General features: G+C 37.9%; 1 protein-coding gene across 1 annotated transcript in view; it reads left to right on the forward strand.

Moving 5' to 3' along the window:
• The window catches only part of Mapmodulin (acidic leucine-rich nuclear phosphoprotein 32 mapmodulin), a 157,267-nt gene that overhangs the window by 26,871 nt on the left and 108,735 nt on the right, over window positions 1-21,661 (forward strand). Inside the window, exon 2 of the mRNA XM_067157066.2 lies at window positions 14,827-14,970. Coding sequence (XP_067013167.1) covers window positions 14,827-14,970 — 144 coding nt within the window. The remainder of the gene's footprint in view (window positions 1-14,826; window positions 14,971-21,661) is intronic.

Here is a 21,661-nt window from a genome sequence, read left to right on the forward strand (position 1 = left end):
CTAAATATTTTAAATGGTTTAGACCCTAACATTAAATTTACAGCCGAAGATGATGATGATGATGATGATGATGATGGTGTACTCAGTTTTCTAGATATTCAAACAATTCGGAAAAATAACAATTTCCAGTTTAAAATTTACAGAAAACCTACTTTTACACTGACCACAATAAAAAGTGATTCTTTACATGCCATTTCACAAAAGAAATCTGCTTACTATAGTTTCGTCAACAGGGCCTTTGGAATACCGCTAACAGAAACTGACAGGAAGAAGGAACCATCTTTCATTTGTCAACAAGCCCTGCATAATGGTTTCAGTCTGAAATTCATCAACAAAATCATCTCTAAATGCAAATATCACCAACAAATTAAACTTACTTTACAATGGCGAAAAATGAAAGTATCCTCCTATTCAAAACATCACAATGTATTGAATAGGAGGATACTTTCATTTTTCGCCATTGTAAAGTGAAAACCGTCAATACGGAATGATTCTAATATCTTGTAATAAATTAAACTTAAGCAGCAATCAGAAAAGACCAAGAGGTACGTCAAATTCACCTTTAATAACCCGAGGATTTATGAAATCACGAATTTAAGAAATACAACACCAAAGTAGCTTTTTCAACCAAAAACAATACGAAACATAGATTCTTTAATCACAATAGAGCCAATAAACTTCAAGATGACGAATTCCAAGAATCTGGCATTTATAAGTTGAAATGTACTCAGTATAAAAAACATGTGGCACAATTAGGAAGGAACTTCATAATTAGATATCAGGAACACGTCAATGCAGAGAAGTACAGAAGATTCTCTGCTATGGGAGCTCATATGAAAGAAGTGAACCACAAATTCACTAATATCAAACAGGACCTTCAAATCATAAGTAAGATCAATAAAGGGTTGCTAATGAACAACCTAGAAAACATCTACAGTACCTGGCCACATTATTAGACTCAAGGACCTTTTTAGCAATTCTTTTCACTTGACACCCTAATTCTTGGATTTATGTGACAGCAAACCCACTGTTGATACTTGCATTGTAGGACATGGTATTCTTGATAATAATGTGGGTTTTGGAACTTGCTATCTTTTCAAATTCTCGCCTTCTTTACTTTGTTAACTTAGTACCTACCTTGCCGTAAACATATGAGGTAATAATTCCCGTGGTTTTTGTGTCAGATGTGTGTTTGGTTTACTGATAATTAACTTTAACAGTTTGTCTTGCTGTATTTTAGATATTTACGCTAAATCTGTGTTGATAACAGGAACTTTATGAGGTAGCAGTGGTTTTAAATTTGTTACTTGGGAAATCAAACAATTTCTTGAAAACAGATTTATGGGGAAGTCTCAGGGCCTTTCTCCTCGCAAAATTGAGTTTGCGAAAGGACTTTTGCAGCATTGAAATCTGACGAGAAATTGCTGCCCATTCAGGAATATCGCAGACTTCTGTGTGTCGTATAAGCAATACAAATAAAACTCGGGAGAGATTACCTGAAGAACAGAAGAGGGAAATGTGGTAGGAAGAAAATTCTGACTCCAAGAGCAGAACGTTTTCTCGTAAAAATTGTGAAAGGAAACAGAAGGGCATCTTATGCTACTATAATCCAAGAACTGAACAACGGTGGTATCAAGGTTTCTGAGAGAACAGTGCGTCGACGTACTTGCAGCTTGGGGTACCAATGTCGTCGACCAGCTAAGAAAGCTAAACTTACTGAGCGAATGATGAAACGGAGGCTACAGTGGGCAAGAAAACACCACCATTTCACAGCAGAAGACTCAAAGGGTAAGTTTTTAATATAAATTCCTTAACAAATGATGCTTTGCTAGGAATATTCCAACGAGTATTTGCAACTTTAAATTTCATACACATTATCTTAATTTCTAGGTTTGCTTCAGTGATGAATCAACTTTTGAGGTGTCAAGCGAGAAATCCCAGTTTGTAAGAAGATTATCTAGTGAAAAGTATGAGAAGAATTGCGTCCAGCAAATAAGTAAAACATCCTACCAAGGTCATGATTTGGTCAGTGATAAGTGGAAAGAGAATGGGACGTCTTCAGATTGTGGAGGTTATAATGCGTCAGGATCAGTACAGACAAATACTTGAAAAGAGACTGATCCCGCAATTGAAGGACTGGTTTAGTGAAGGTGAAAACAAGATTTTCATGTGCAAGATGGAGCTCCATGCCACTTAGCAAAATCTATTAAAGCTTTTCTGAAAGAGAAAGGGATTCTTCTTTTGGATTGGCCTGGTAATTCACCCGATCTGAACCCGAGTGAGAATGTGTGGCAATGTCTGAAACATGAAATTGGTAAAGAGTGCATCACTACCAAGCTTTAACTACTTGAAAAGATCATATTTCATAGGAACCATAATGAAAAGTTGTGAGCAGCAGCTTCATCTTGCATTGCAAGTATGCCTCGCAGGGTGCAAGCACTCATAAAAGCTAAGGGTGGACTGACTAAATATTAGAATTGCAGTCTTAAAACTGCGTATGACATCGTAAATTAAACATACTGTAATGCTATCCATTAGTGAATGTGTAATATTCCATTAAAAGTCTGTTAATATAACATTTTGTTAGAAAAATTAAGATTTTTATGTTGAGTCTAACAAAGTGGCCAGGTACTGTACATTCTCCTTGATAAAGAGAACGGGGAATGGAATCTTAACGAAATGAATGAGCAAAGAAACCTCTTACACGAGCACATCAGTAAATATATGGAATGGATTGACAGAAGACAAGTAAGACGATCAAGTGAAATAATCAAGCACGACGACACGGAAGCACAGTTAAGTCTCCCTCCTCCCTCACGTGACGCACTAGATGACGACGCACTAGGTTGTGCACAAAGACAGATCCCCAAGGCAGCGCAGATTAAACATCTTTCTAAGATATGATATATAACGTGAGGCAGGCTGCCCTAACCAGATAACCGCCATTTTTAACTAAGAAGATACCAATGAACTTTTATCAGTCAAACAATCAACACAGCAAATATTTTTTCCATCACCTAAAGATTAACAATTGTGCTTATTGTCCAATATTTTTCATCTAAGTTTCCTTATACAGCTGATGATGACCACTAAGTGGTCGAAACATGTTCTGTGAGTGATCATGTTTATTTAATTTTGCCCAACGCAAAAAATTAAGTATCGATTAGGTGGTTCTGTAATTATTCTTGTTGATTCCTCTACATTTACAGCGTGTTGGTTACTGTATTTCCTCAGGTACTGGACTCCCATTTTATTCACTTTTATAAGCACAAAATATAATGGGGAGGGGTCCAGTATGTGATAGCCAGTGAACATGTGACTTCAGGCTGTAAATTATACATGTATTTATTCTACAGTATTCTTTAACAAATCTATGATAGCATTCAGAGTCTTACTGGTTACTATTGTTGGCAGGCAATATTTCAAAATAAAAATAAAATAAAGATAACAATAAATGGTGAACAAGTCTTTTAGGCCTACGTGTACTGTAATAATCAATCAGTGTTATTTATTCTCGTATCTTGTCTTTCATTTCATTAACTCTGATAAGGTTGGTGTCGGAATGGACATCCGGTCATTAATATCTGTACGAAGATTCATCTTGCTTTATACCCGAACCCGTAGAGAAACTGTGTAAGGAATAAACGTATAGTTTTATTTATTGCATTATACAATGTTTGTGAATGTGAAAATGTAAACTGCTGAAGAACATCTTCACTCAGATAAGAGTTGCAGCTGCTGCCGCTGAAAACATTAATACAAAAGAAAAAAAATAGAACTTATTGATAGTCATTTGAACAATAAGCGTATTACACAATAAACCTAATTACTGCTTTCATTTGAAATCTGTTCCAACTTCCCACATGTCATCTTCACTGTCATCGAGTGCACTTAAGTTCATGTCGTTCTTTTCTAAACTTTTTACAATAGTTTAGTTGCTGATTAGAGGCCAAAGAGTGGGAATCTACAGTATTCACTGATGGTTTCTGGAGTTGGTCTGAGAGTTCTCCCAGTTGGTGTATGTGTAGCAGAAGCCACCCTTTCGTAATAAAGCCGTACTTAGAAAGTGTCCCAATCCACCAGCTGATTGCTTGGGACGGTACAAGTAAATTTTAGGAGTTGTACTTCCGAATGTAATACATAGTGACTCGAAGCATTCTTTAGAAAATTGTGGCTGTTGAAAGTCAGACCTTTATTTTTAAGTATATTTCATGCTTGTTCCCTACATTTTGTCACATCAGGGTTTATCTAAATGGCTGTAGTTTGAGATGGAGGGACTGCATTGTTTTAGGTTAGGTATGATATCTTTAATGGCTCGAATAGTGCCAGAAGTTCCACAACGACAAAAATACAGATGAATAACAGGAAAGCTTGCTGTGTTTATGTATATGTAAAGGTGTGGAGGTAATGAGTTTTATTATCCCATTTGTGCCCAGAACTTTTTTTATTTCCTATTTTGATAATTTTTACAAATTTGACTACTTGGTTAAGAATAAACATAAATAACTCAAAATTACACAGTAATAAAGCCCTATGTGTTCAAAATTACATGTTGCGAAAACGCAACACTGGGCAGATCCAGAACCTCAATGAAGTCCATGTATAGAATGTGATATTTACCGTTTAGATGCAATCTACTATTAGTAAAACTGACATTTTTGGTATAATTGATAAAAAAATGTCCGTGTGAAGATTTTTCCCAAACAATGAAAATGTATATTCACGAATAAATACAAACAATACCGAAAATTTGATGGAAGGAAGTGTCGGTTTTTACTGTCCCTTCCGGAAGTGAAATTCTCTGAAACATTTATTGTGAAGAGCTACTCTGCATTTCACACATCGATTGTTAGTAGTTGACTTGCAAAAGGCACACCGCGTTCTCTTGCACTGAGTTTCAGGTAAGTGTCCGATGTTATCGAAACGAAGCTCAGTTGACACTCTACCACCGGTAGGAGTAGCAACTGGACCATGTCTCACTCTGGGCGTTCCATGTGTGTGTAGTAATGTTAATGCTGTGCAACGTCAAAATTCTAGGATATCCATAGAACTAACTCCAGTAGATTTAGTCAAAATCCTGTGCAAAATCCAGGCATTCTGGATTGAGACATCAATACCCCAAAGAAATATGGGCCACCACCACTTCTTTGAGGGTATGTTTACTCTGTAAGTACTAACATTTTGGTCCATTCTGTCAGTTCCACCCATGTTCTCGTTGTATGGTTTTATTAGTAAAGGCTGAGTAATCGAGATTTTCTTCTTTTCACTGAAGGAATAACTGATTGCTGTTCTTACTGGATAAACACCATCACAGTTTGATACCAGAGTTACAACAGAATTGTCATTCCATCTGCACACAAGTAGTTTCTTTCTGTCACATCTCATGTCAAACGTTCCCCGTTCTTCTCTCTTGATAACTGAGATATCTTTCAAAGGACACTTGTCAGTTCTGTTACTTCTAATAGTTCCTGTGATACCAATGCCAAGTTTTGTGAATTCTTCAAATACTTTTAGGCTGATGAAGTAATTGTCAGCAAACATATGATGTGGAAGTACATTCCCGGCTATGTCCCTTGGAAGACTTTCGGTGAATTTTAGAAGTACACTACCACCTAAACCGAACTTTTCCTTGTAACAGTTTTCAGGCCCTTTTGCTCCTTGGTATATATCAAAATCAATCAGATATCCCAGGGGTTGGTTGAGGCACCAAACTTTATACCCAAAGCGGATGGGTTTGCCTTTTATATGCTGCTTCAAACCGTGGCGCCTGTAATAGGGAATCATGGCTTCATCACAGCTAGATTGATTTTGCCAAATGGTGTACTCTAGAAACGAGTTTCGAAGTGAATCTAGGTATGGCCTGAGTTTTGATATTTTGTCGCTCGTGTCTCGAGACGTATTATCATTCAAATGGAGATAACGCATAACCTCCTCAAAACGATTTCGCCTCATAGAATTAATCACAGCCTCGTTTCTTGTGTCGGACCGTTCATCCCAATACATCCTCCTTCGAGGTAAAGGTATATAACCACTCAGAATTAATATACCAAAACACACTTTGAGTTCCTCAATGGAAAGCTGAAAGTTTGTCTTTCCCTTCTGAACAGCATACTTCACACTAATACTTTACAATAATGTCAAGAAGTTCATCTGTAAAAAATAACTGGAACATTTGGAGGGGAGTATATGACTGATCAATAAACTGGGGTCTATAAATTAACGGTTCATTTTGTAGAACTTTATTTCTTATGCAATTCTGATGTGGCAAGTCCTCGTTCTGCCATTTTCGACAATTGCTCGTAGTCTCAACTGTCTTGTTTCTTTGCGTTTTCGTGACCAAGGTGAGGGAAGAATTAGCAGAAGCATGCATTGTAGGAATTTCCCTGCCATTGTTTACCTTCCCGCTCGCGGCACTAGAATTACTGTACGACAAATTGAGCACACTCTCCTTGCACTCATCGCCTATAACAACGGCCTCATCTGCACCTCTAAGAACAGTTTCGGTCTCTGCAGCTAGCTGTTTCCCACCAAAGTCTTCGTCACCGCTATCTTCATCAGTATCTTCATTTACATCAGGTGGAGCAATGAACATATCAATGCTATGAGCCTTGTCAACATCTTCATTTTCTTCCAATAGGGAGAGAATTTCATGGACACTCAAGTTTCTGTAAAATAAAAGAAATATATACTGTAGTTTTGAATAGGTATTGTATCTGCCCAGTGTTGTGAAAACGCAACGCTCGTGTTTTAAGCCAATTTGTGAGCAGAAGAATATAAATACAAATCTCACAAGCTGTATACTTGTTAACTTAAGTTTTTTATTCAATATTTGTGAATTTCAACGAATTACGTACATTTATAATGTGATAACTTACCCTTTTTGTAACAGCGCGCGCTTATTACCTTCCATTTCCATAGACACAAGTTTACAACAGTCCACTGCCACTTCGATTGTTACATTGGATTCTCAATTCACTGCCTGCGATGTTGATTAGACATTCAAATTGTAGTTGGAACTGATAGATCCTGTTCTTTATTATAATACTAGCTACATGCTGTTAAACGGACGAAGACAAATGTTGCGATAACGCAACACTGGGCATAAATGGGAATGTTCAGTTTCATACATTCATTGTCTCCATGTTTTTATTAACCCATAATTGGCTTATGATTTTTTAGGTAGGCGTACTTTGATGAGTAAATCAATCATTATGATTGGATTGCTTTTTTAAAACCTACTTCCAAAACTTGCCTGCATTGGCCTGACGTATGAGATATTAAAACTATCACAGTGTTAATAATCTTGCCTCCAATGTTAATAGCAACATCTGTGAATGTTTTGTAACTAAGCTTATATTCTCATCCCAAGGTGGTGCAGGTTTTTTCAAGCTCTCCCCCAACATAGGTGAACTGTATGCACCATTTTGCCACATATAAACCTTCCTGCTATTCTTAAATCTCTGGCAGTACCGGGAATCAAACTTGGGCTCCCGAAAATGGCAGATAATTGTGTTAACCGTTATGCTGCGGAGGCAGACGTTCTTAAATACAAAACAAAATTGACGTTGTTTTGAGCCACATGTCCCTTAACATTTCCATATACAAGCTCTATGGATTTTAGGGAGGTAACCTTAATACCTGCTTATCCTGACACTGCTGCTGCTGCCTTATCAACATGGTATTCATTACAAGCATTGCTAATATGCTGTGATATTAGCGCCAGTAGTTAAAAGTTTGATGCACTGTGGGTCATAAGAAATCCCTTTCATGTCTAGCCAGTTCTTTATGTTACCTCTGAGCAAGTGGCCGCAGGATTGTAGCTTTCGGCTTGCATTTGGGAGATAGTGGGTTCGAATCCCACTCTCTGCAGCCCTTAAGATGGTTTACAGTCTTCCCCATTTTCATGCCAGGCAAATGCTGGGGTTGTATCTTAATTAAGGCTACGGTTGCTTCCTTCCTGCATTGTTATGTAGTTATGGAAGAATGTCAACAAACCATTCCTCGAATATGTATGCTTCATTTTGTTCATTTCCTCATGATGTTCCGTGGTAGACTTACTCAAACATTAACAGCCTCCCCCCCCCCCCATATGTGGAGAGCATTAAGTAGTTTACCCTTGCCATAGTGAGAATTCATCCCACTCGATAATCCCCGCAATCCCTAGCTCTCTTTGCTAGATTTTATCATTTAATTTTTCTAAATTTTTGTAGTAGTATGCCCTGCATTTATCCATGTTTCATCAAGGAACTAAATTCACAAAATTCCTGAATCAGTTGTAAATACTTTCTTCTCTACAACACTATTTTGTCCTTTTCAGTAAGTGCCTACTGGTGATTTAGGGACATATAAATGAATTTAATCATTTTTACAAGTCTGTGAAGAGGAGTTACGGGAGAAAATATCAGTAATGAATCATCGCAATTAACTGAAACAAATATTTTATTTAGGGTTGGTATTTCATTTCTTAAAAGGAAGTTGTGAATTTTTACGGATAAATTTTTTAAAAAAAATTCTTATTTTTCATTTACGTTTGTTGCTTTGTGTTTTCGTAGGATATCCATTCTCTTATAAACCTTAAGTTCTTTCCTAGAATGCTAAATGCTCGCCTTAGAAACACCGGTTGCATCGGCCACTGCACAGGTTGCTTCTTCCAGAGTATTTTCAGGAGTTTTTTCACGAAATTTGAAAAAATAATAACCGAGGTCTTCTTGTCGCTCGTTTGTGGCTTTCATTTTTTATGTTTGATAAGACTGGCCTGGTTCACACATGGTTTACTATTACAACTCTTTCTGCATACTGTATAATGCACTGATGTTTGCAATTCCAACTAAGTAAATAGCAAATGATGAACGTTGTGTATTTTTATTCACTATAAATTCAGAACAAGCAAACTGGACACGTGTATTGGGTCAGCAGTCTGAGCTACCGAGCTCAAGGAATAGTGTTTGTAAAATGGATAATTTTTTTCCAAAAACTCTTCCATCAAGTAACTTGCCTCTGTATGTCTGGGAGATGTAACATATTTGTATATACATATGAGAAGAATAAGGAATACTCATTATATTGTTACATTTTATGTACTTATATTGCTTATAATGAGCAAGAGCATCAAATGTTAGGTTTGTTCATTTCTTATAAACTATGGAAGTTGAGCAGTGTTAATTTTTGTGCAGATGTTCATATAGTGAGTGAGCTACTAACAGCATTCTTCGAAGACATTGCATACTCGGACTCAAACACGTTGAGACAGACGGTAGTTAACAAGTTTACTAAGCACCAACTGATGTAGTAGTTCGGGCCAACAGCATGAGAGATAATCCACCTGATTGTTGCCCCTATTAGGGAATCTAAACGAATGGTTTCTTATCAGTTCATATGAACAATATTTAATTACTTTTATCTGTTGTGTAGTTGCAAATGGGGTTTGAGTTATGATTCAAAATTGGTATGGGTAAATGCTGGAAAGATACGGAAGCTAATTGGAAAAGGAATTTTCTGAACCAGAATTTGCAAGTCTGGGATCAGCAGTTGATAATTATTCTTCAAGCGTATGATGCTGCAACTATAAAGACATCAAAATTTAATGCAAGATTTCTACAAAGCATTTTAGAAGGAAAAAAACAGTGTGATCAGTACTCCAGAGTAAGTTAAATGTAAACCATTGCTTTTTCTAACCCCAGTGCATCAAGTAATTAGAAAATGCTGCAAGGGGAATGGACCATTGAACTTACATTTTATACACCTGGAGAAAGTTCATGACAGAAAGGGTAAATATGTTCATCGTATGTTACTGAGGGATTTTGGGATCAGGGGTAGGTTGTTATTTCATACAGTTATATTTACAAATGCACCACTTTGAGAACTTTCGGTGGAATTAGTTCTTGGTTGAAAGTACTTACGTGGTTGAGATAAGGCTGTAAATTTTCACCTCTGTTGTTCATAGTAGTCTGAACATGGTTCATGTTTCCCAAGTGGCAGGGAGAAATTCAGTTGAGCGGAAATGATGTAAGCAGTATTGCATATGCTGGCGGCTTCGTCTTAGTGGCAGGCTGTGTTGAAAGCTTGAAGACTGCGGTAATAGTAGCTTGGTTCTGAAGAGATGTGTTGTGAGTATATGAAAAATGGCAAGTCAGTTGGCAAGAAACCTAAGGTTTAATGTCAGATAGCTGACGAATATTTGAGACAGGTCTATGCCTCAACTCCTGCATGGTAGCATGTACTGTGAAGTGTCATTTGATTCATCTTGGTGAGATCCACATGTATAGGGTGAAAAACATTCAAATTGTGAGGATTTGAGAAGAATTGTGCAGCAAAGAAGTGCACAAAAATTCTTTTGCGAAATGTTGAGATATAAGGTGTAACTTGTTGATGATTACTGATAAATAAATATCATGAATAAAAATATATAAATAAATAAAATACTAATAAACTTCATGAATATAATGTATCAAAATAAATTAATAAAAATATTTAATCGAAATGTCCGTAGTATGGGCGCCAGAGTTCACCAGAATGGATCCCTCGAATTTTGACAGAGCATGATAAACTTTATATCCCAGGGCGTGTACATAATGCTGCGTACGGGTACATCTGCTGCAGGCCTTACCTAACCTCCTGAAAACGACTAAATAGGTAGGAACTGCACCTAGGTTCATCAATAACTCCACTTGCTTCTAGAATAGCTAACTATGAAAAAAAAAAAATCTGTGCATGAGCACCTCATCAACACACAAAATTATACATATAATACACACACAAAAGATTGCTGGAAGACTCCATATTTACAACAACAATAATAAAAACAGTGGGAAAACGAAAGCGAGAACTAAGGTACCCTTTGTAGATAGTCCAATGAATAATGTAGATAAATACACTTCACTGTCTCTGTATCAATACTACTTGCCAGTTCTCATAATCAGCACTTGTAACATCACACAGGTACTGTACCTCGTAATACTGTGTTCAGACTTTAACACTTGTTGTAAAGATATATACATTTAAGTAACACACGCTTATCGATCCTGAACATAAATTATGGAAAGTCTGAGATAGCTTTCACCAACACATAATGCCAGGCCGCCACAAGTGCTACAATACTTAATGCGCAGGCACTCCACAATCAGCCACTTTCCACAAACGTTTGAAGTCCAGTCCATTGCAGCCGTGTCACTCCAGTACCGTGTATCAGCACCACTTCCTTCCCGTACAGTGTGTCAGTTGTGGTTCTCTTCCGTAGTGATTTCGAAGTTTTTATAAACATCCGCTTCTCCCTTCCTCTCAGATGATACGTCTGGATTGGTCCTTGCCAGCCAATCATAAGTGATGCTCTCGTCAAGACCTTGCCCTGAACTCATACTTGGTCCCAAGACAATAACAAACGCTCGGGTTTATTACATGAGTCATAGAACTTCCCGACAACAAGTAGATCTACAACAGGCAAGCCAATAGTGTCCCTCAGGTTCAATTTCAGAGGTCATATACTGAAGTTCAATCCTCATCCAAAATATCTAGGCGTTACCTTGGATCGATCCTTGACTTACAGCGAACATGTATGCAAAACATCTGCCAAGATCAAAATCCGCAATAACTTCCTGCACAAACTCACAGGAACAAGCTGGGGCCCATCTGCATCCACCCTCCGAACTACAGCACTTGCGTTAGTATTCCCAGTAGCCGAATACTGCTGCCTAGTATGGCTCAACAGTGCCCATACAAAGAAGATACACTCAGTTAAACGATACAATGAGGACTATATCAGGAACCATCCATTCCACACCTTTTTATTGGTTACCAGTTCTTTCAAATATTCCACCTCCTCATCTCCAAAGACAAATGGCACTGAAGAAAGAATGGCTTAACTGCTGTGACAATCCTCTCTTACCAATGCATCAAGACTGCTTACATGAAGATCTCAGGCTGAAATCCAGGAACCCTTCTTAGTTACTAGGAAAGAGGCTAGCCCAAGATGAATTTCATACTAACACTGCCTGGTGCGATGGGTGGGTAGCTTCAAACCCTGACAGATTGGGTCTAATTTTGGATCCAGTTATGCAACCTCCTGGTTTCAACTTACCCAGAAAAATCTGGTCATCACTTAATCGGATCAGAACTCAACATGGCAGATGCAACTTCTGGAAACACAAGTGGAAGATTACCTGCGAGCCTTATTGCGACTGCTCTGACGTGCCTCAGACTGTTCAACATATCGTCAGAGTGCCCACTCCAAAGATTCAGTGGGACGATAATGGACATCCATGAGGCCAGTGATGAATCTGTGAGTTGGGACTGGACATTCAGCTTTAGCAGCAATGCAGATATTTGTATATAACCAAATTGTAACAATGTATCCTCATGCCATACGAAATATATATACACACACACACCTTTAACATAGTACGTATGTATTGTACATCGTGGCAGTGATCTCAAAACAGCCCTGTTCCAATTTCTTAAAATTTTAATTAGAGGAAGTTGCAGGCTTTGTTTCATTATTTATGTACGAGATAGCTGGAAACACTCTCATGAAGTTGGGTGGTCTTTAATTTTGTCTGCTATGGAGCAGGGGTGAAGCCATGCACTATTTGTAATATTTAAATTGTTTTTTAAATAAAAATTATCACAGGCTGTTAAATTAAAATACAGAATTCCATTTGGTTTTGGTATTTTAGTGGGAAGCAGTGAAGGAAGAAGTGTTGAAACTTTTGCATTGTTTTCGTTTCATTCAGATACGAAACTACGCATTTGTTGCTGTATATCAGGCTCTTTTTTGGTGGGGGTTGGGGGCAATGTTGTTGAAATTCTTGCTGGTCTAGTTAAGTGAGCATTGCATAATTGGTAAGGTTATGTCCTTTTAGATCAGCCTTTTCGTTCAGTTCCCTCACACAGGTCTAATTAAACAGCAGATAGCTTATAGATAATAAATACTATTTCTTCAAATATTTAATGCTTCTTTTAATATATTTTTTGCTATAAATTGAAAAACATTAATGCAGCACCTACCGCTTTCCTATTGTTGAGAAAACTGCAAAACTTGGAAGATTCCTTTTGTAAGTGGTATTAGTTGTGTATGGGTGATTTAGCAGATTCTCTTAAGTTTTGTGCACTGTTCTGTGTAACCGGGTTCCTTCTGTATTGTTGCAAGCGACAATGATTACTTTTTTAAATGTAGGTATTTTCGATGTGCATTTACATGCTTATTTATCTGAATCTCATTTAATAAGTCTTCTTTACATACTGGTTTAATTACTAATATGGATGTTTGTCTACTAATATAAGGTTAAAATAAGAATTTTATTGATTTTTTTTTTTTTTTAGTCATACTTTTGTACCACATTTAACTGGGCTTCCACTATACACCTTTTCTGTAAATTAATGCGGCTATTTTCCGAGACATTTTTATGCAATGAAAACAATGTTGTCAATTCCAAACCAATAATGCGTTTAATGATTTAATTATGATTAGCCTACTAATTAATAGTATTTTTTGTCTGGTGGTAGGTAAGATTGATTTTGCAAGAAGTGTGCTGTGTCATGAACATTCTTAAACTAGTATACGTTATAGTACAAATTTGATTTGTTATTGGCTTTGCGTGCGACTACCTACAGTGCTAGCAAAAAGTTTAAGGACATCTGTCAAAAGCAGATAATCATCTACAGGCCTTACACATTGTGCTAACATACATCTTTTGGCACTGGAGCTAAAAGTACAGGAGAAATGCCACCGATTAATGAAAACCAGAGGTCTCTAGCTCCACCCATTCCCAATTTAAGGTAGTTTTTGTAAGTTACGGCATGCTTAAAAAAGCCATATATTATAATAAAATAAATAATAACTTGAAAACGGTTTCATCCAGTTTTCTAAATTTTGTTATACAAGCAGGTGTACCAGGTAGAAATCAACCAGTTATTACTAAAAGTCATTTAAAAATGTGTATTAAAATTTTAGGGGTGTTGAATGTTTGCTGAATTTTATCAAAAAGAGAGAAAATGTAGGAAGAAAAAAAATAATATTGAATTTCCCTCCATATGATGGCCATGTAGCCATCTTTCTAACATCTCTCCTTGGGCCACTACAGTGTGCTAGAAAGTGTTTGGCTACATGGCCATCATATGGAGGGAAATTCAAAATTATTTTTCTTCGTACATTTTATCTTTTTCATAAAATTCAGCAAACATTCAACACCCCTAAAATTTTAATACACATTTTTTTAAATGACTTAGTAATAACTGGTTGATTTCTACCTGGTACACCTGCTTGTATAACAAAATTCAGAAAACTGGCTCAAACCGTTTTCAAGTTATTATTTATTTTGTTATAAATATGTGGCTTTTATTTAAGTTTGCCTTAACTTACAAAAACTACCTTAAATTGGATATGGATGGAGCTAGAGACCTCTGGTTTTCATTAATGAGTGGCATTTCTGCTGTACTTTTAGCTCCAGTGCCAAAAATGTATGTTAGCACAATGTTTAAGGCCTGTAGATGATTATCAGCTTTTGCCAGGTGTCCTTAAACTTTTTGCCAGCACTGTACTTTCACGGTTTTCAGAGATTCGGTACAAATTTATTGGAATGCCTATCGTAAGGCAGCAATTGGCCAATAATGGTTCTTGTCTTCAATTGTTTTTTATCTGCTTTATTTGTAGTGTGAATAGATGATTGAAACTAAATAGATGTAAGAGTTCTTTACAGATCATCTTATTTTATAAGTATTTTCCCAAGATTCATCTCTGTTTTGTTTTATATTGGTGTGGTATGTGCTGTAGGCCTATGTATTCCCATATTTTGTTGGGATTTATTGTGACTTGAATTCTTTCCTTTTTTTTAGATCTTCGACCTGAATCTAGACAATTGTAGGAGTACAAGCATTGTTGGTCTCAGTGATGAGTTTACAAACCTTAACGTCCTAAGTTTGATCAATGTGGGTCTAACGAGCCTAAAAGGATTTCCTAAGCTACCCAATTTGAGGAAGGTAAGTGCTAGCATTAGTACTTGTATGTCTTTCCCTGTTTTTCTTTTGAAGTGTGGAATTGAAGTGCTAAGACCACATATCTGGTGAAAGCACATAACTTACTGAATATATAACCTTAGTTTTCTGTCTGTCAAATACAAAATTCCAGTTGTATGGAAAACATTATATTGGTAACATACCTTCGGAAGAACTCGTTTATTAACAGCTGATTTTTTATTTTTAATATTGTAGTTAAACTTGATGTATTTTTCCCTAGCCGATATATTTCTGTATTCGAAACGGTTGTCTTGGATCTGTTGATTACTCCCAGGTGAAATTCAGGAAGTTAACTATGGTGGTTGGTTGTCTGGGTTTGTTTATTGCTTAGGTTACTGATTTTGTTAGCGATAGCTTGTTTGCTTCATTTTTAACCTATTCATGTAAATAGGTATAGGTTGCAGTGTTCTCCCGAGGACCTTTCTTATGGGCACACCGCCCAGCCGTTTCCGCTGACCGCCTGGCTATCATAACCTAGATATCTGCTAGTTACATAATATTTCAAGTTGCTTTACGGCGCACCGACACAAATAGGTCATACGGCGACGATGGGATAGGTGTGAAAATGGGAAACCGCGGAAACCATCTTCAGTGTTGCAGACTGTGTGGTTCGAACCCACTATTTCCCGAATGCAAGCTCACAGCTGCGAGCTCCTAACACACTCGGGTTACGTAATATTAATACACATTTCAGTCATTAAAAACCTACAACCTGTTTTCCAGTCATTGGCCGGGCCAGGGATGGAATGAATGAGGTCCCATGTTGCGGCGAGGATAGGAATTGTGCCGGTTGCCGAAGCCTGTCACACTCCTCAGGAGCAATGATTAATGACTGACAGATAAAATGATAGTGAAGAGTATTGCTGGAATGAAAGATGACAGGGAAATCCACAGCACCCGGAGAAAAGCCTGTCCCGCCTCCGTTTTGTCCAGCACAAATCTTACATGGAGTGACCAGGATTTGAACCACGGAACCCAGCGGTGAGAGGCCGGCGCGCTGTCCCCTGACCTACGGAGACTACACATATTTCAGTTATTATGTGTTCCAAATTAAAATGTAAACACTGTAAAACTGTTTATTTAAATGAAAAAAATCATTGTCACCATAATTGCGTGAGTTACATCGGAGTTCAGCTTATCACATAGTGTCGTGCGCGAGCGGTGTCTGGATTAGCGTGGAATCGCATGCGAGCACTTGATTCCGCAGGATGTAACAAACCCGTCTGGCTCTCCACAGCAACCGACTGATTATGAACGAGCAGTAGAACACTAGAAGTTCAAACTACTCTGTTATGCCTTCTTCGTGATTAAAATTGTTGAATTTTGCAGTTAATGTTTACCTGTCTAATATTATTGTTAATGGCCTGAGGGGAATATGTTGAAATTTTATCATATTTATTTTTTACGTAGTATTCCCTGCCCGGCTACTCATTCCTGTCACCCAGGAAACGAAAATTTCCGGGGAGAACACTGGGTTGTCCATTGACTGGGGTGCTTAGGTTTAAGGTTTAAGTGGATATGTAACATTCACTTTTCTTATATCTTTATAACTGCGAATTTCCGGCTGCATGGCTAAATGTTTAGCGTGGTGGCCTTTGGCCACAGGGGTCCCGGGTTTGATTCCCGGCAGGGTCGGAATTTTAACCATCGCGGGTTAATTTTGCCGGCACGGGGACAGGTTGTATGTGACGTCATCATTATTTCATCCTCGTCACGATAGGTCGCTTTCGGGAGTCAGAATCAAAAGACCTGCACCTGGCGAGTCAGCTTTTTATCCATAACAATGGTTAACAAGACAGTGATACTTCAGCTGATAATGTAATGGGTTTTGTTGTTATAGGTACTTACCGTATTTGCCCGTATGTAACTCGCCCTTTTTTGACAAATAAGTGAAAATTTTTGGTGCGTGATTTATGCGGAGATTTTTATGCAAATGATCGTATTCCCGAAATATACTTTCAATTTGCATTAGGCTTTTGAAACTGTCATACTTACCCTACACACTGTCGCTGCCTTCACTCTCAAAGCTTTTCTAGTGTGCATCATTCCGTTTGCCATCTCATACTGTGTTATCCTGACTTCCGTCGAACACATTTGCGATGCAGTCTTCAAGAAACTCTTCACAATAACGTCTGTCGACAGCATAACCCAGTCACACTCGATTTCAACTGACGGCCTCTTTATTTTGCCTGGTGGTGTCAGCTCGTGCTTCCATCCTACCATCCATTCGGCGTACAATTTAGGTATGTTGTCCTTGAAGGGTTTGTTGGCGGAAATGTCTAAGGGCTATAGACAATGTGAGAGTCCACCAAAAATTACGAGGTCAGTTTTCATTTTCTAAAGAAGTTTCGTTGTGTCTTCCACCAAGTGTCTGCAGAATTTGTCCTGCACTAGCATTGCTGGGCTTCGAAGCAGTACCCCTGGGCGTGCTCCACACACTGTACGGACCCAGTCTTGGACAAGAGCTGTATGCATCCATCCTTTCTCTGAACCTGTTCATGAATGCCTTTGGGAAATTTTGCTGTAGGCACTGTTTTTCTTTTGAAAATACCGTATGTGGCTATTTTCTTCCGTCTGTGGTTATTGCTAGCATGACAGTGCAACGCTGTTTTTCATACCCAGTTGTATGTACAAGTACGCTAGATTCTCCCTTCTTATTGATGGTGGTGTTGCATGGCATGTCGAAGTTTATCGCGGTTTGATCTGCATTGCCAATCTGAGATAAGAGGTAACAGTTTTTCTTCCGCATTGCTATCACATGGCAATGAAAATCTATGACTTTGTCGCTGAAATAGCTTGGCGTTCTCTGGCAGAGCGATATTCACCTTCGCAGGCGTAATCCCTTACATGTCATGAATCTACGGATCCTACCCCGGGTCACTTTCAGATCCAAACAGCTGATTCCTCTTCTAATCGCTAGTTCGCGCGCTTCGAAATGTATCTTCTGCGAGATACTAAAGCCATCATTTTGCAACTCTGTAACATAATGAAGCAGCTCATTTTCCAGCTCAGGAAAATTACTAGTTTTTCGCCCTCTTGAGTGCCTTACGTGTTTGGTTGGTGGTTTCTAGCGCAGCTTCCTGTTTACGCCAGTAGCAGGCATTAAACTCAATCACGCTGAATTCTTGACCGGCAGCTCTATTACCATGTTCTTCAGCATATTTGATCACTTTGAATTTAAAACCGCCTGTATAACTCCGACTTTTCTCCGAAGATTGACCTAAACAAGATCATAATTTCTTCGCTCCAGCAAGCGCGGTGCTGTTGTGTACGAGCCTCCTACAGTTTGTTCTATCCACCCACAGATGCTGCTCATATATGCAACACCAGTTCACATCTCTAATTTCAAGGTCCTTCGTTATCTGTTTTTTCCAAACATCAGAAGCAGCTCTATGCTTTTCCCAGGAACATTGTTGTCAAAGTGTGTTCGAGGAGTCCTGTGAGGGTTCATTCTTTTCATGTGATTATACCATTGCAATCTCTTCACTTCGAGTCTCCAGCAAGCTTCTTTCCAATCCAAGCTGTTGTAAGATATCCACATTCCTTATTTTATCCATTTTTGTTTTTTGTAGACAAGAACGGAGGAACTTCATTTCTGTTGCCTGAAGATGACTCTTTGTTGGTCCAGTAAGTGTTTTTGCTTCCAAGCCGTACGTCAATATTGGTACTAGATATATTTTGTACAAGCTGATCTTGGTAATTAACGGAAATGTTTCATCCCAAAGTATTTGACGTACAGCGCGATAGAATTTGGAAGCTTCCTGTATTCTGTTTCTAATCTCTTGATGTATGGTATTGTCTAATGACAGAACACCACCTAAATACTGGAAGTTGTCTACAATATCCATCTCCTCATCTCCAATTCTTAGGGTCGTATTTCATGAACCAGACTTTGACTTTCACTTAAGTAAGTTCACTTAGTTGAGTTTCATTGAAGTCTGTTTCATACATGCAACTTTTACAAAGTAGACTCTGGCGTAAGTAGACTTTGGTAATTACGATGTGAAGAATTAGATATGAAGTTGGCAATGAAAGCAATGTAAGAGCAGTGCAGCGTCTTGCGTCACTCAATGTTCTTAATAACGCAGTAGAAGAAGAAGAAGAAAGTCAGCTGTTTCCTGTGTTATAGATCGCATTGGACTCTAAAATCAGTACAGTTAAATTTCTATTTCTTGACGATAGATGGAAAGAAAAAATTGCCAGCCTTCAACTACAAAAGGGAGCTGTTATTAGAACTAGTGAAAGAGAAGAAAGATATAGTTGAAAACAAAAAGACAGACAGTGTTACTATGAGGGAAAAATTAAAAGCATGGGAGGATATTAGTATAAAATTTTGTAGTATAACTAACACAAGAAAGAGAAGTGGACAGCAGTTAAAAGGTGTTGGAACAATATTAAATTTAGATCTAGACAACTCAAAATGGAGCAAAGAAAGGAAAGTATTGCAACTGGTGGAGGCCCTAGTGCAAAAGATAAGGATGAATGTTCTGGCAATGGTGTAAACTGTAGTACCTCACCTTAATCTGAGAATTCATAGTGAGTTTGACAGCGATCGATTCATGGGTGAAGAGGAGGTGTTGTATGATGTCACTACTGAAGTACTGGAAACATCCGGAGCTGAGAGTGGGCCTACATTACTGGCAGAATCATCAGCCGGAAAGGAACCCACAGAAAGAAGAAAGTGTACAGGTATGTCCAAATGTGGACTAGACCATGAACTGAGGCAGTGTCATAACTGCAAGCCAGGAGGGAACTTTATATAGAGCAGATGAAAGAACTTCACAAACTCAAGATTCAGCACGAGGAGTAGTTCCATGTAGCGAGAATGAAATTCCAAGAGGTGCATAAGTTGACTATTTTGCAGATGAATGAACACCATCAATTAAAAAAAGCAAAATGCAACTAATAATGAATGTGTGTGTGTTTGTGTGTTAACCTAACCTGAAATGACTGACATTAATGAACACATTATTATTATTATTATTATTATTATTATTATTATTATTATTTTATAAATGGGCACAATTAGTATTATAAAAGCAGTTCTACATATTTTCTAATCCTGCTCTCAAGGATGGATTTGTAGATTTTGAGGCCATGTGACAGCAGAGTTATACCTCTGTAGTTGGTACATTTCTTTCTATCACCTTTTTTCAATAATGGGATGATGACTCCTTGCTTCCAGTCATTGGGTATTACATTCTCTTTCCAGATTCTATTTAGTACCCTGTACATCCAGTGTTGTCTTACCTCTCCTAGTGCTTTGATCATCTCAACACTTAATTCATCTGATCCAGTTGATGTGTTGTTTTTTCAGCTTAGATATTACTACTTCCAACCATGTCAGACTAGCGGTATTTGTGCTGCCAAAATCATAAGGTTCATCGTCTAATGGAGTGATATTTTCATAACAGTTCAGCAAAGTTTCAAAGTGCCTTTGGAACTCCTGTAATATTTTGGTCTTATCCCTAGTCACCTCACCATTAGGAAGTTCTACAGATTTGATAGATTCATTTTGAGTTCTTCTATTCTTAACAATACTGTATGACAGTTTTTTATTTCCATCCTGTGTTATTTTGGTAGCCAGATCTTCCTTGCATTTCTGCTTTTCAGCTACAGCTAACTGTTTGACCTGTAATTTTTTCTTTCTGTTAAGTGACAGCTTCTTTATTTCATGTTGATCTCCCCGCGTTCTTGCTTGTTATGAGGATCTTCTTGCATGGTTTCTGTCATTGATAGCCTTTTTAATATCATTCGACCAGGCAGTTTCTTTAGGTTTTCTTATTTGACTCTGTCGACCACATACTTTTTCTGCTGTACCAACCACAACCTTCTTTAGAGTATCCCATTCTTCATCTACCAATTTCAATTCTTCTCTCGGCAACAACCTGCGGACACCTTACCTGAATTCTTCCTTTACACTTGGCTCGGTTAGTCGCCAAGTTTTTATTTTTGGGACTCTTTTTGTTACAGACTTTGGGAGGTCTTTCGTCTGAAATAACTGCAACCAACAGTCTATGGTCTCCACCAAGGTCTTCACTTGGAATGACCTTAACATCATTGATATTTTTCCATACATTTTGATCTAGCAGAATATATACTGTACCTATTTTATCATTCCAGCTATATCTTGTGATTTTATGGGAGTCCCTTTTCTTGAACCAAGTGTTACTATCAGATTATTTCTCATGCATAGATCTAGCATATATTCTCCCTCTTCATTTGTTTCCCATTCCGTGAGGGCCCAGTATGGTTTCATATCCTGTTCGTTGTGAGCTAACTTGTGAATTAAAATCATCCATTACAATTAGATTGTCATACTCAGTATGTTCTTCCGAGTTACTAAGGCAGTTGGCCTTTTCCTCTTTTGAGCATCCTACCTGTGGAGCATAGAATTGGATCACATGTACTTTTTGCCTCCTAAGTTCACAGATCGTTACACTAACAAAACTCAACTTCACTACAAGCATCTGTCTTTATGTATTAAAATTCCTACTCCATTCTTAGACTCTACTTCATTTCCTGACCAGTAGAGACTACTGTATAGTCCAATCTGATATTCATTTTCCCAGTTTTCTTCCAATTTGTTTCACTCAGGCCCACGATCAGATGTTTCCTCATTTCCATGAGGTCTACCAGCTCTTCATTTTTTTTT

The sequence above is a fragment of the Anabrus simplex genome, chromosome 1 (genome assembly GCF_040414725.1).
Source record: "Anabrus simplex isolate iqAnaSimp1 chromosome 1, ASM4041472v1, whole genome shotgun sequence".
Taxonomy (NCBI): domain Eukaryota; kingdom Metazoa; phylum Arthropoda; class Insecta; order Orthoptera; family Tettigoniidae; genus Anabrus; species Anabrus simplex.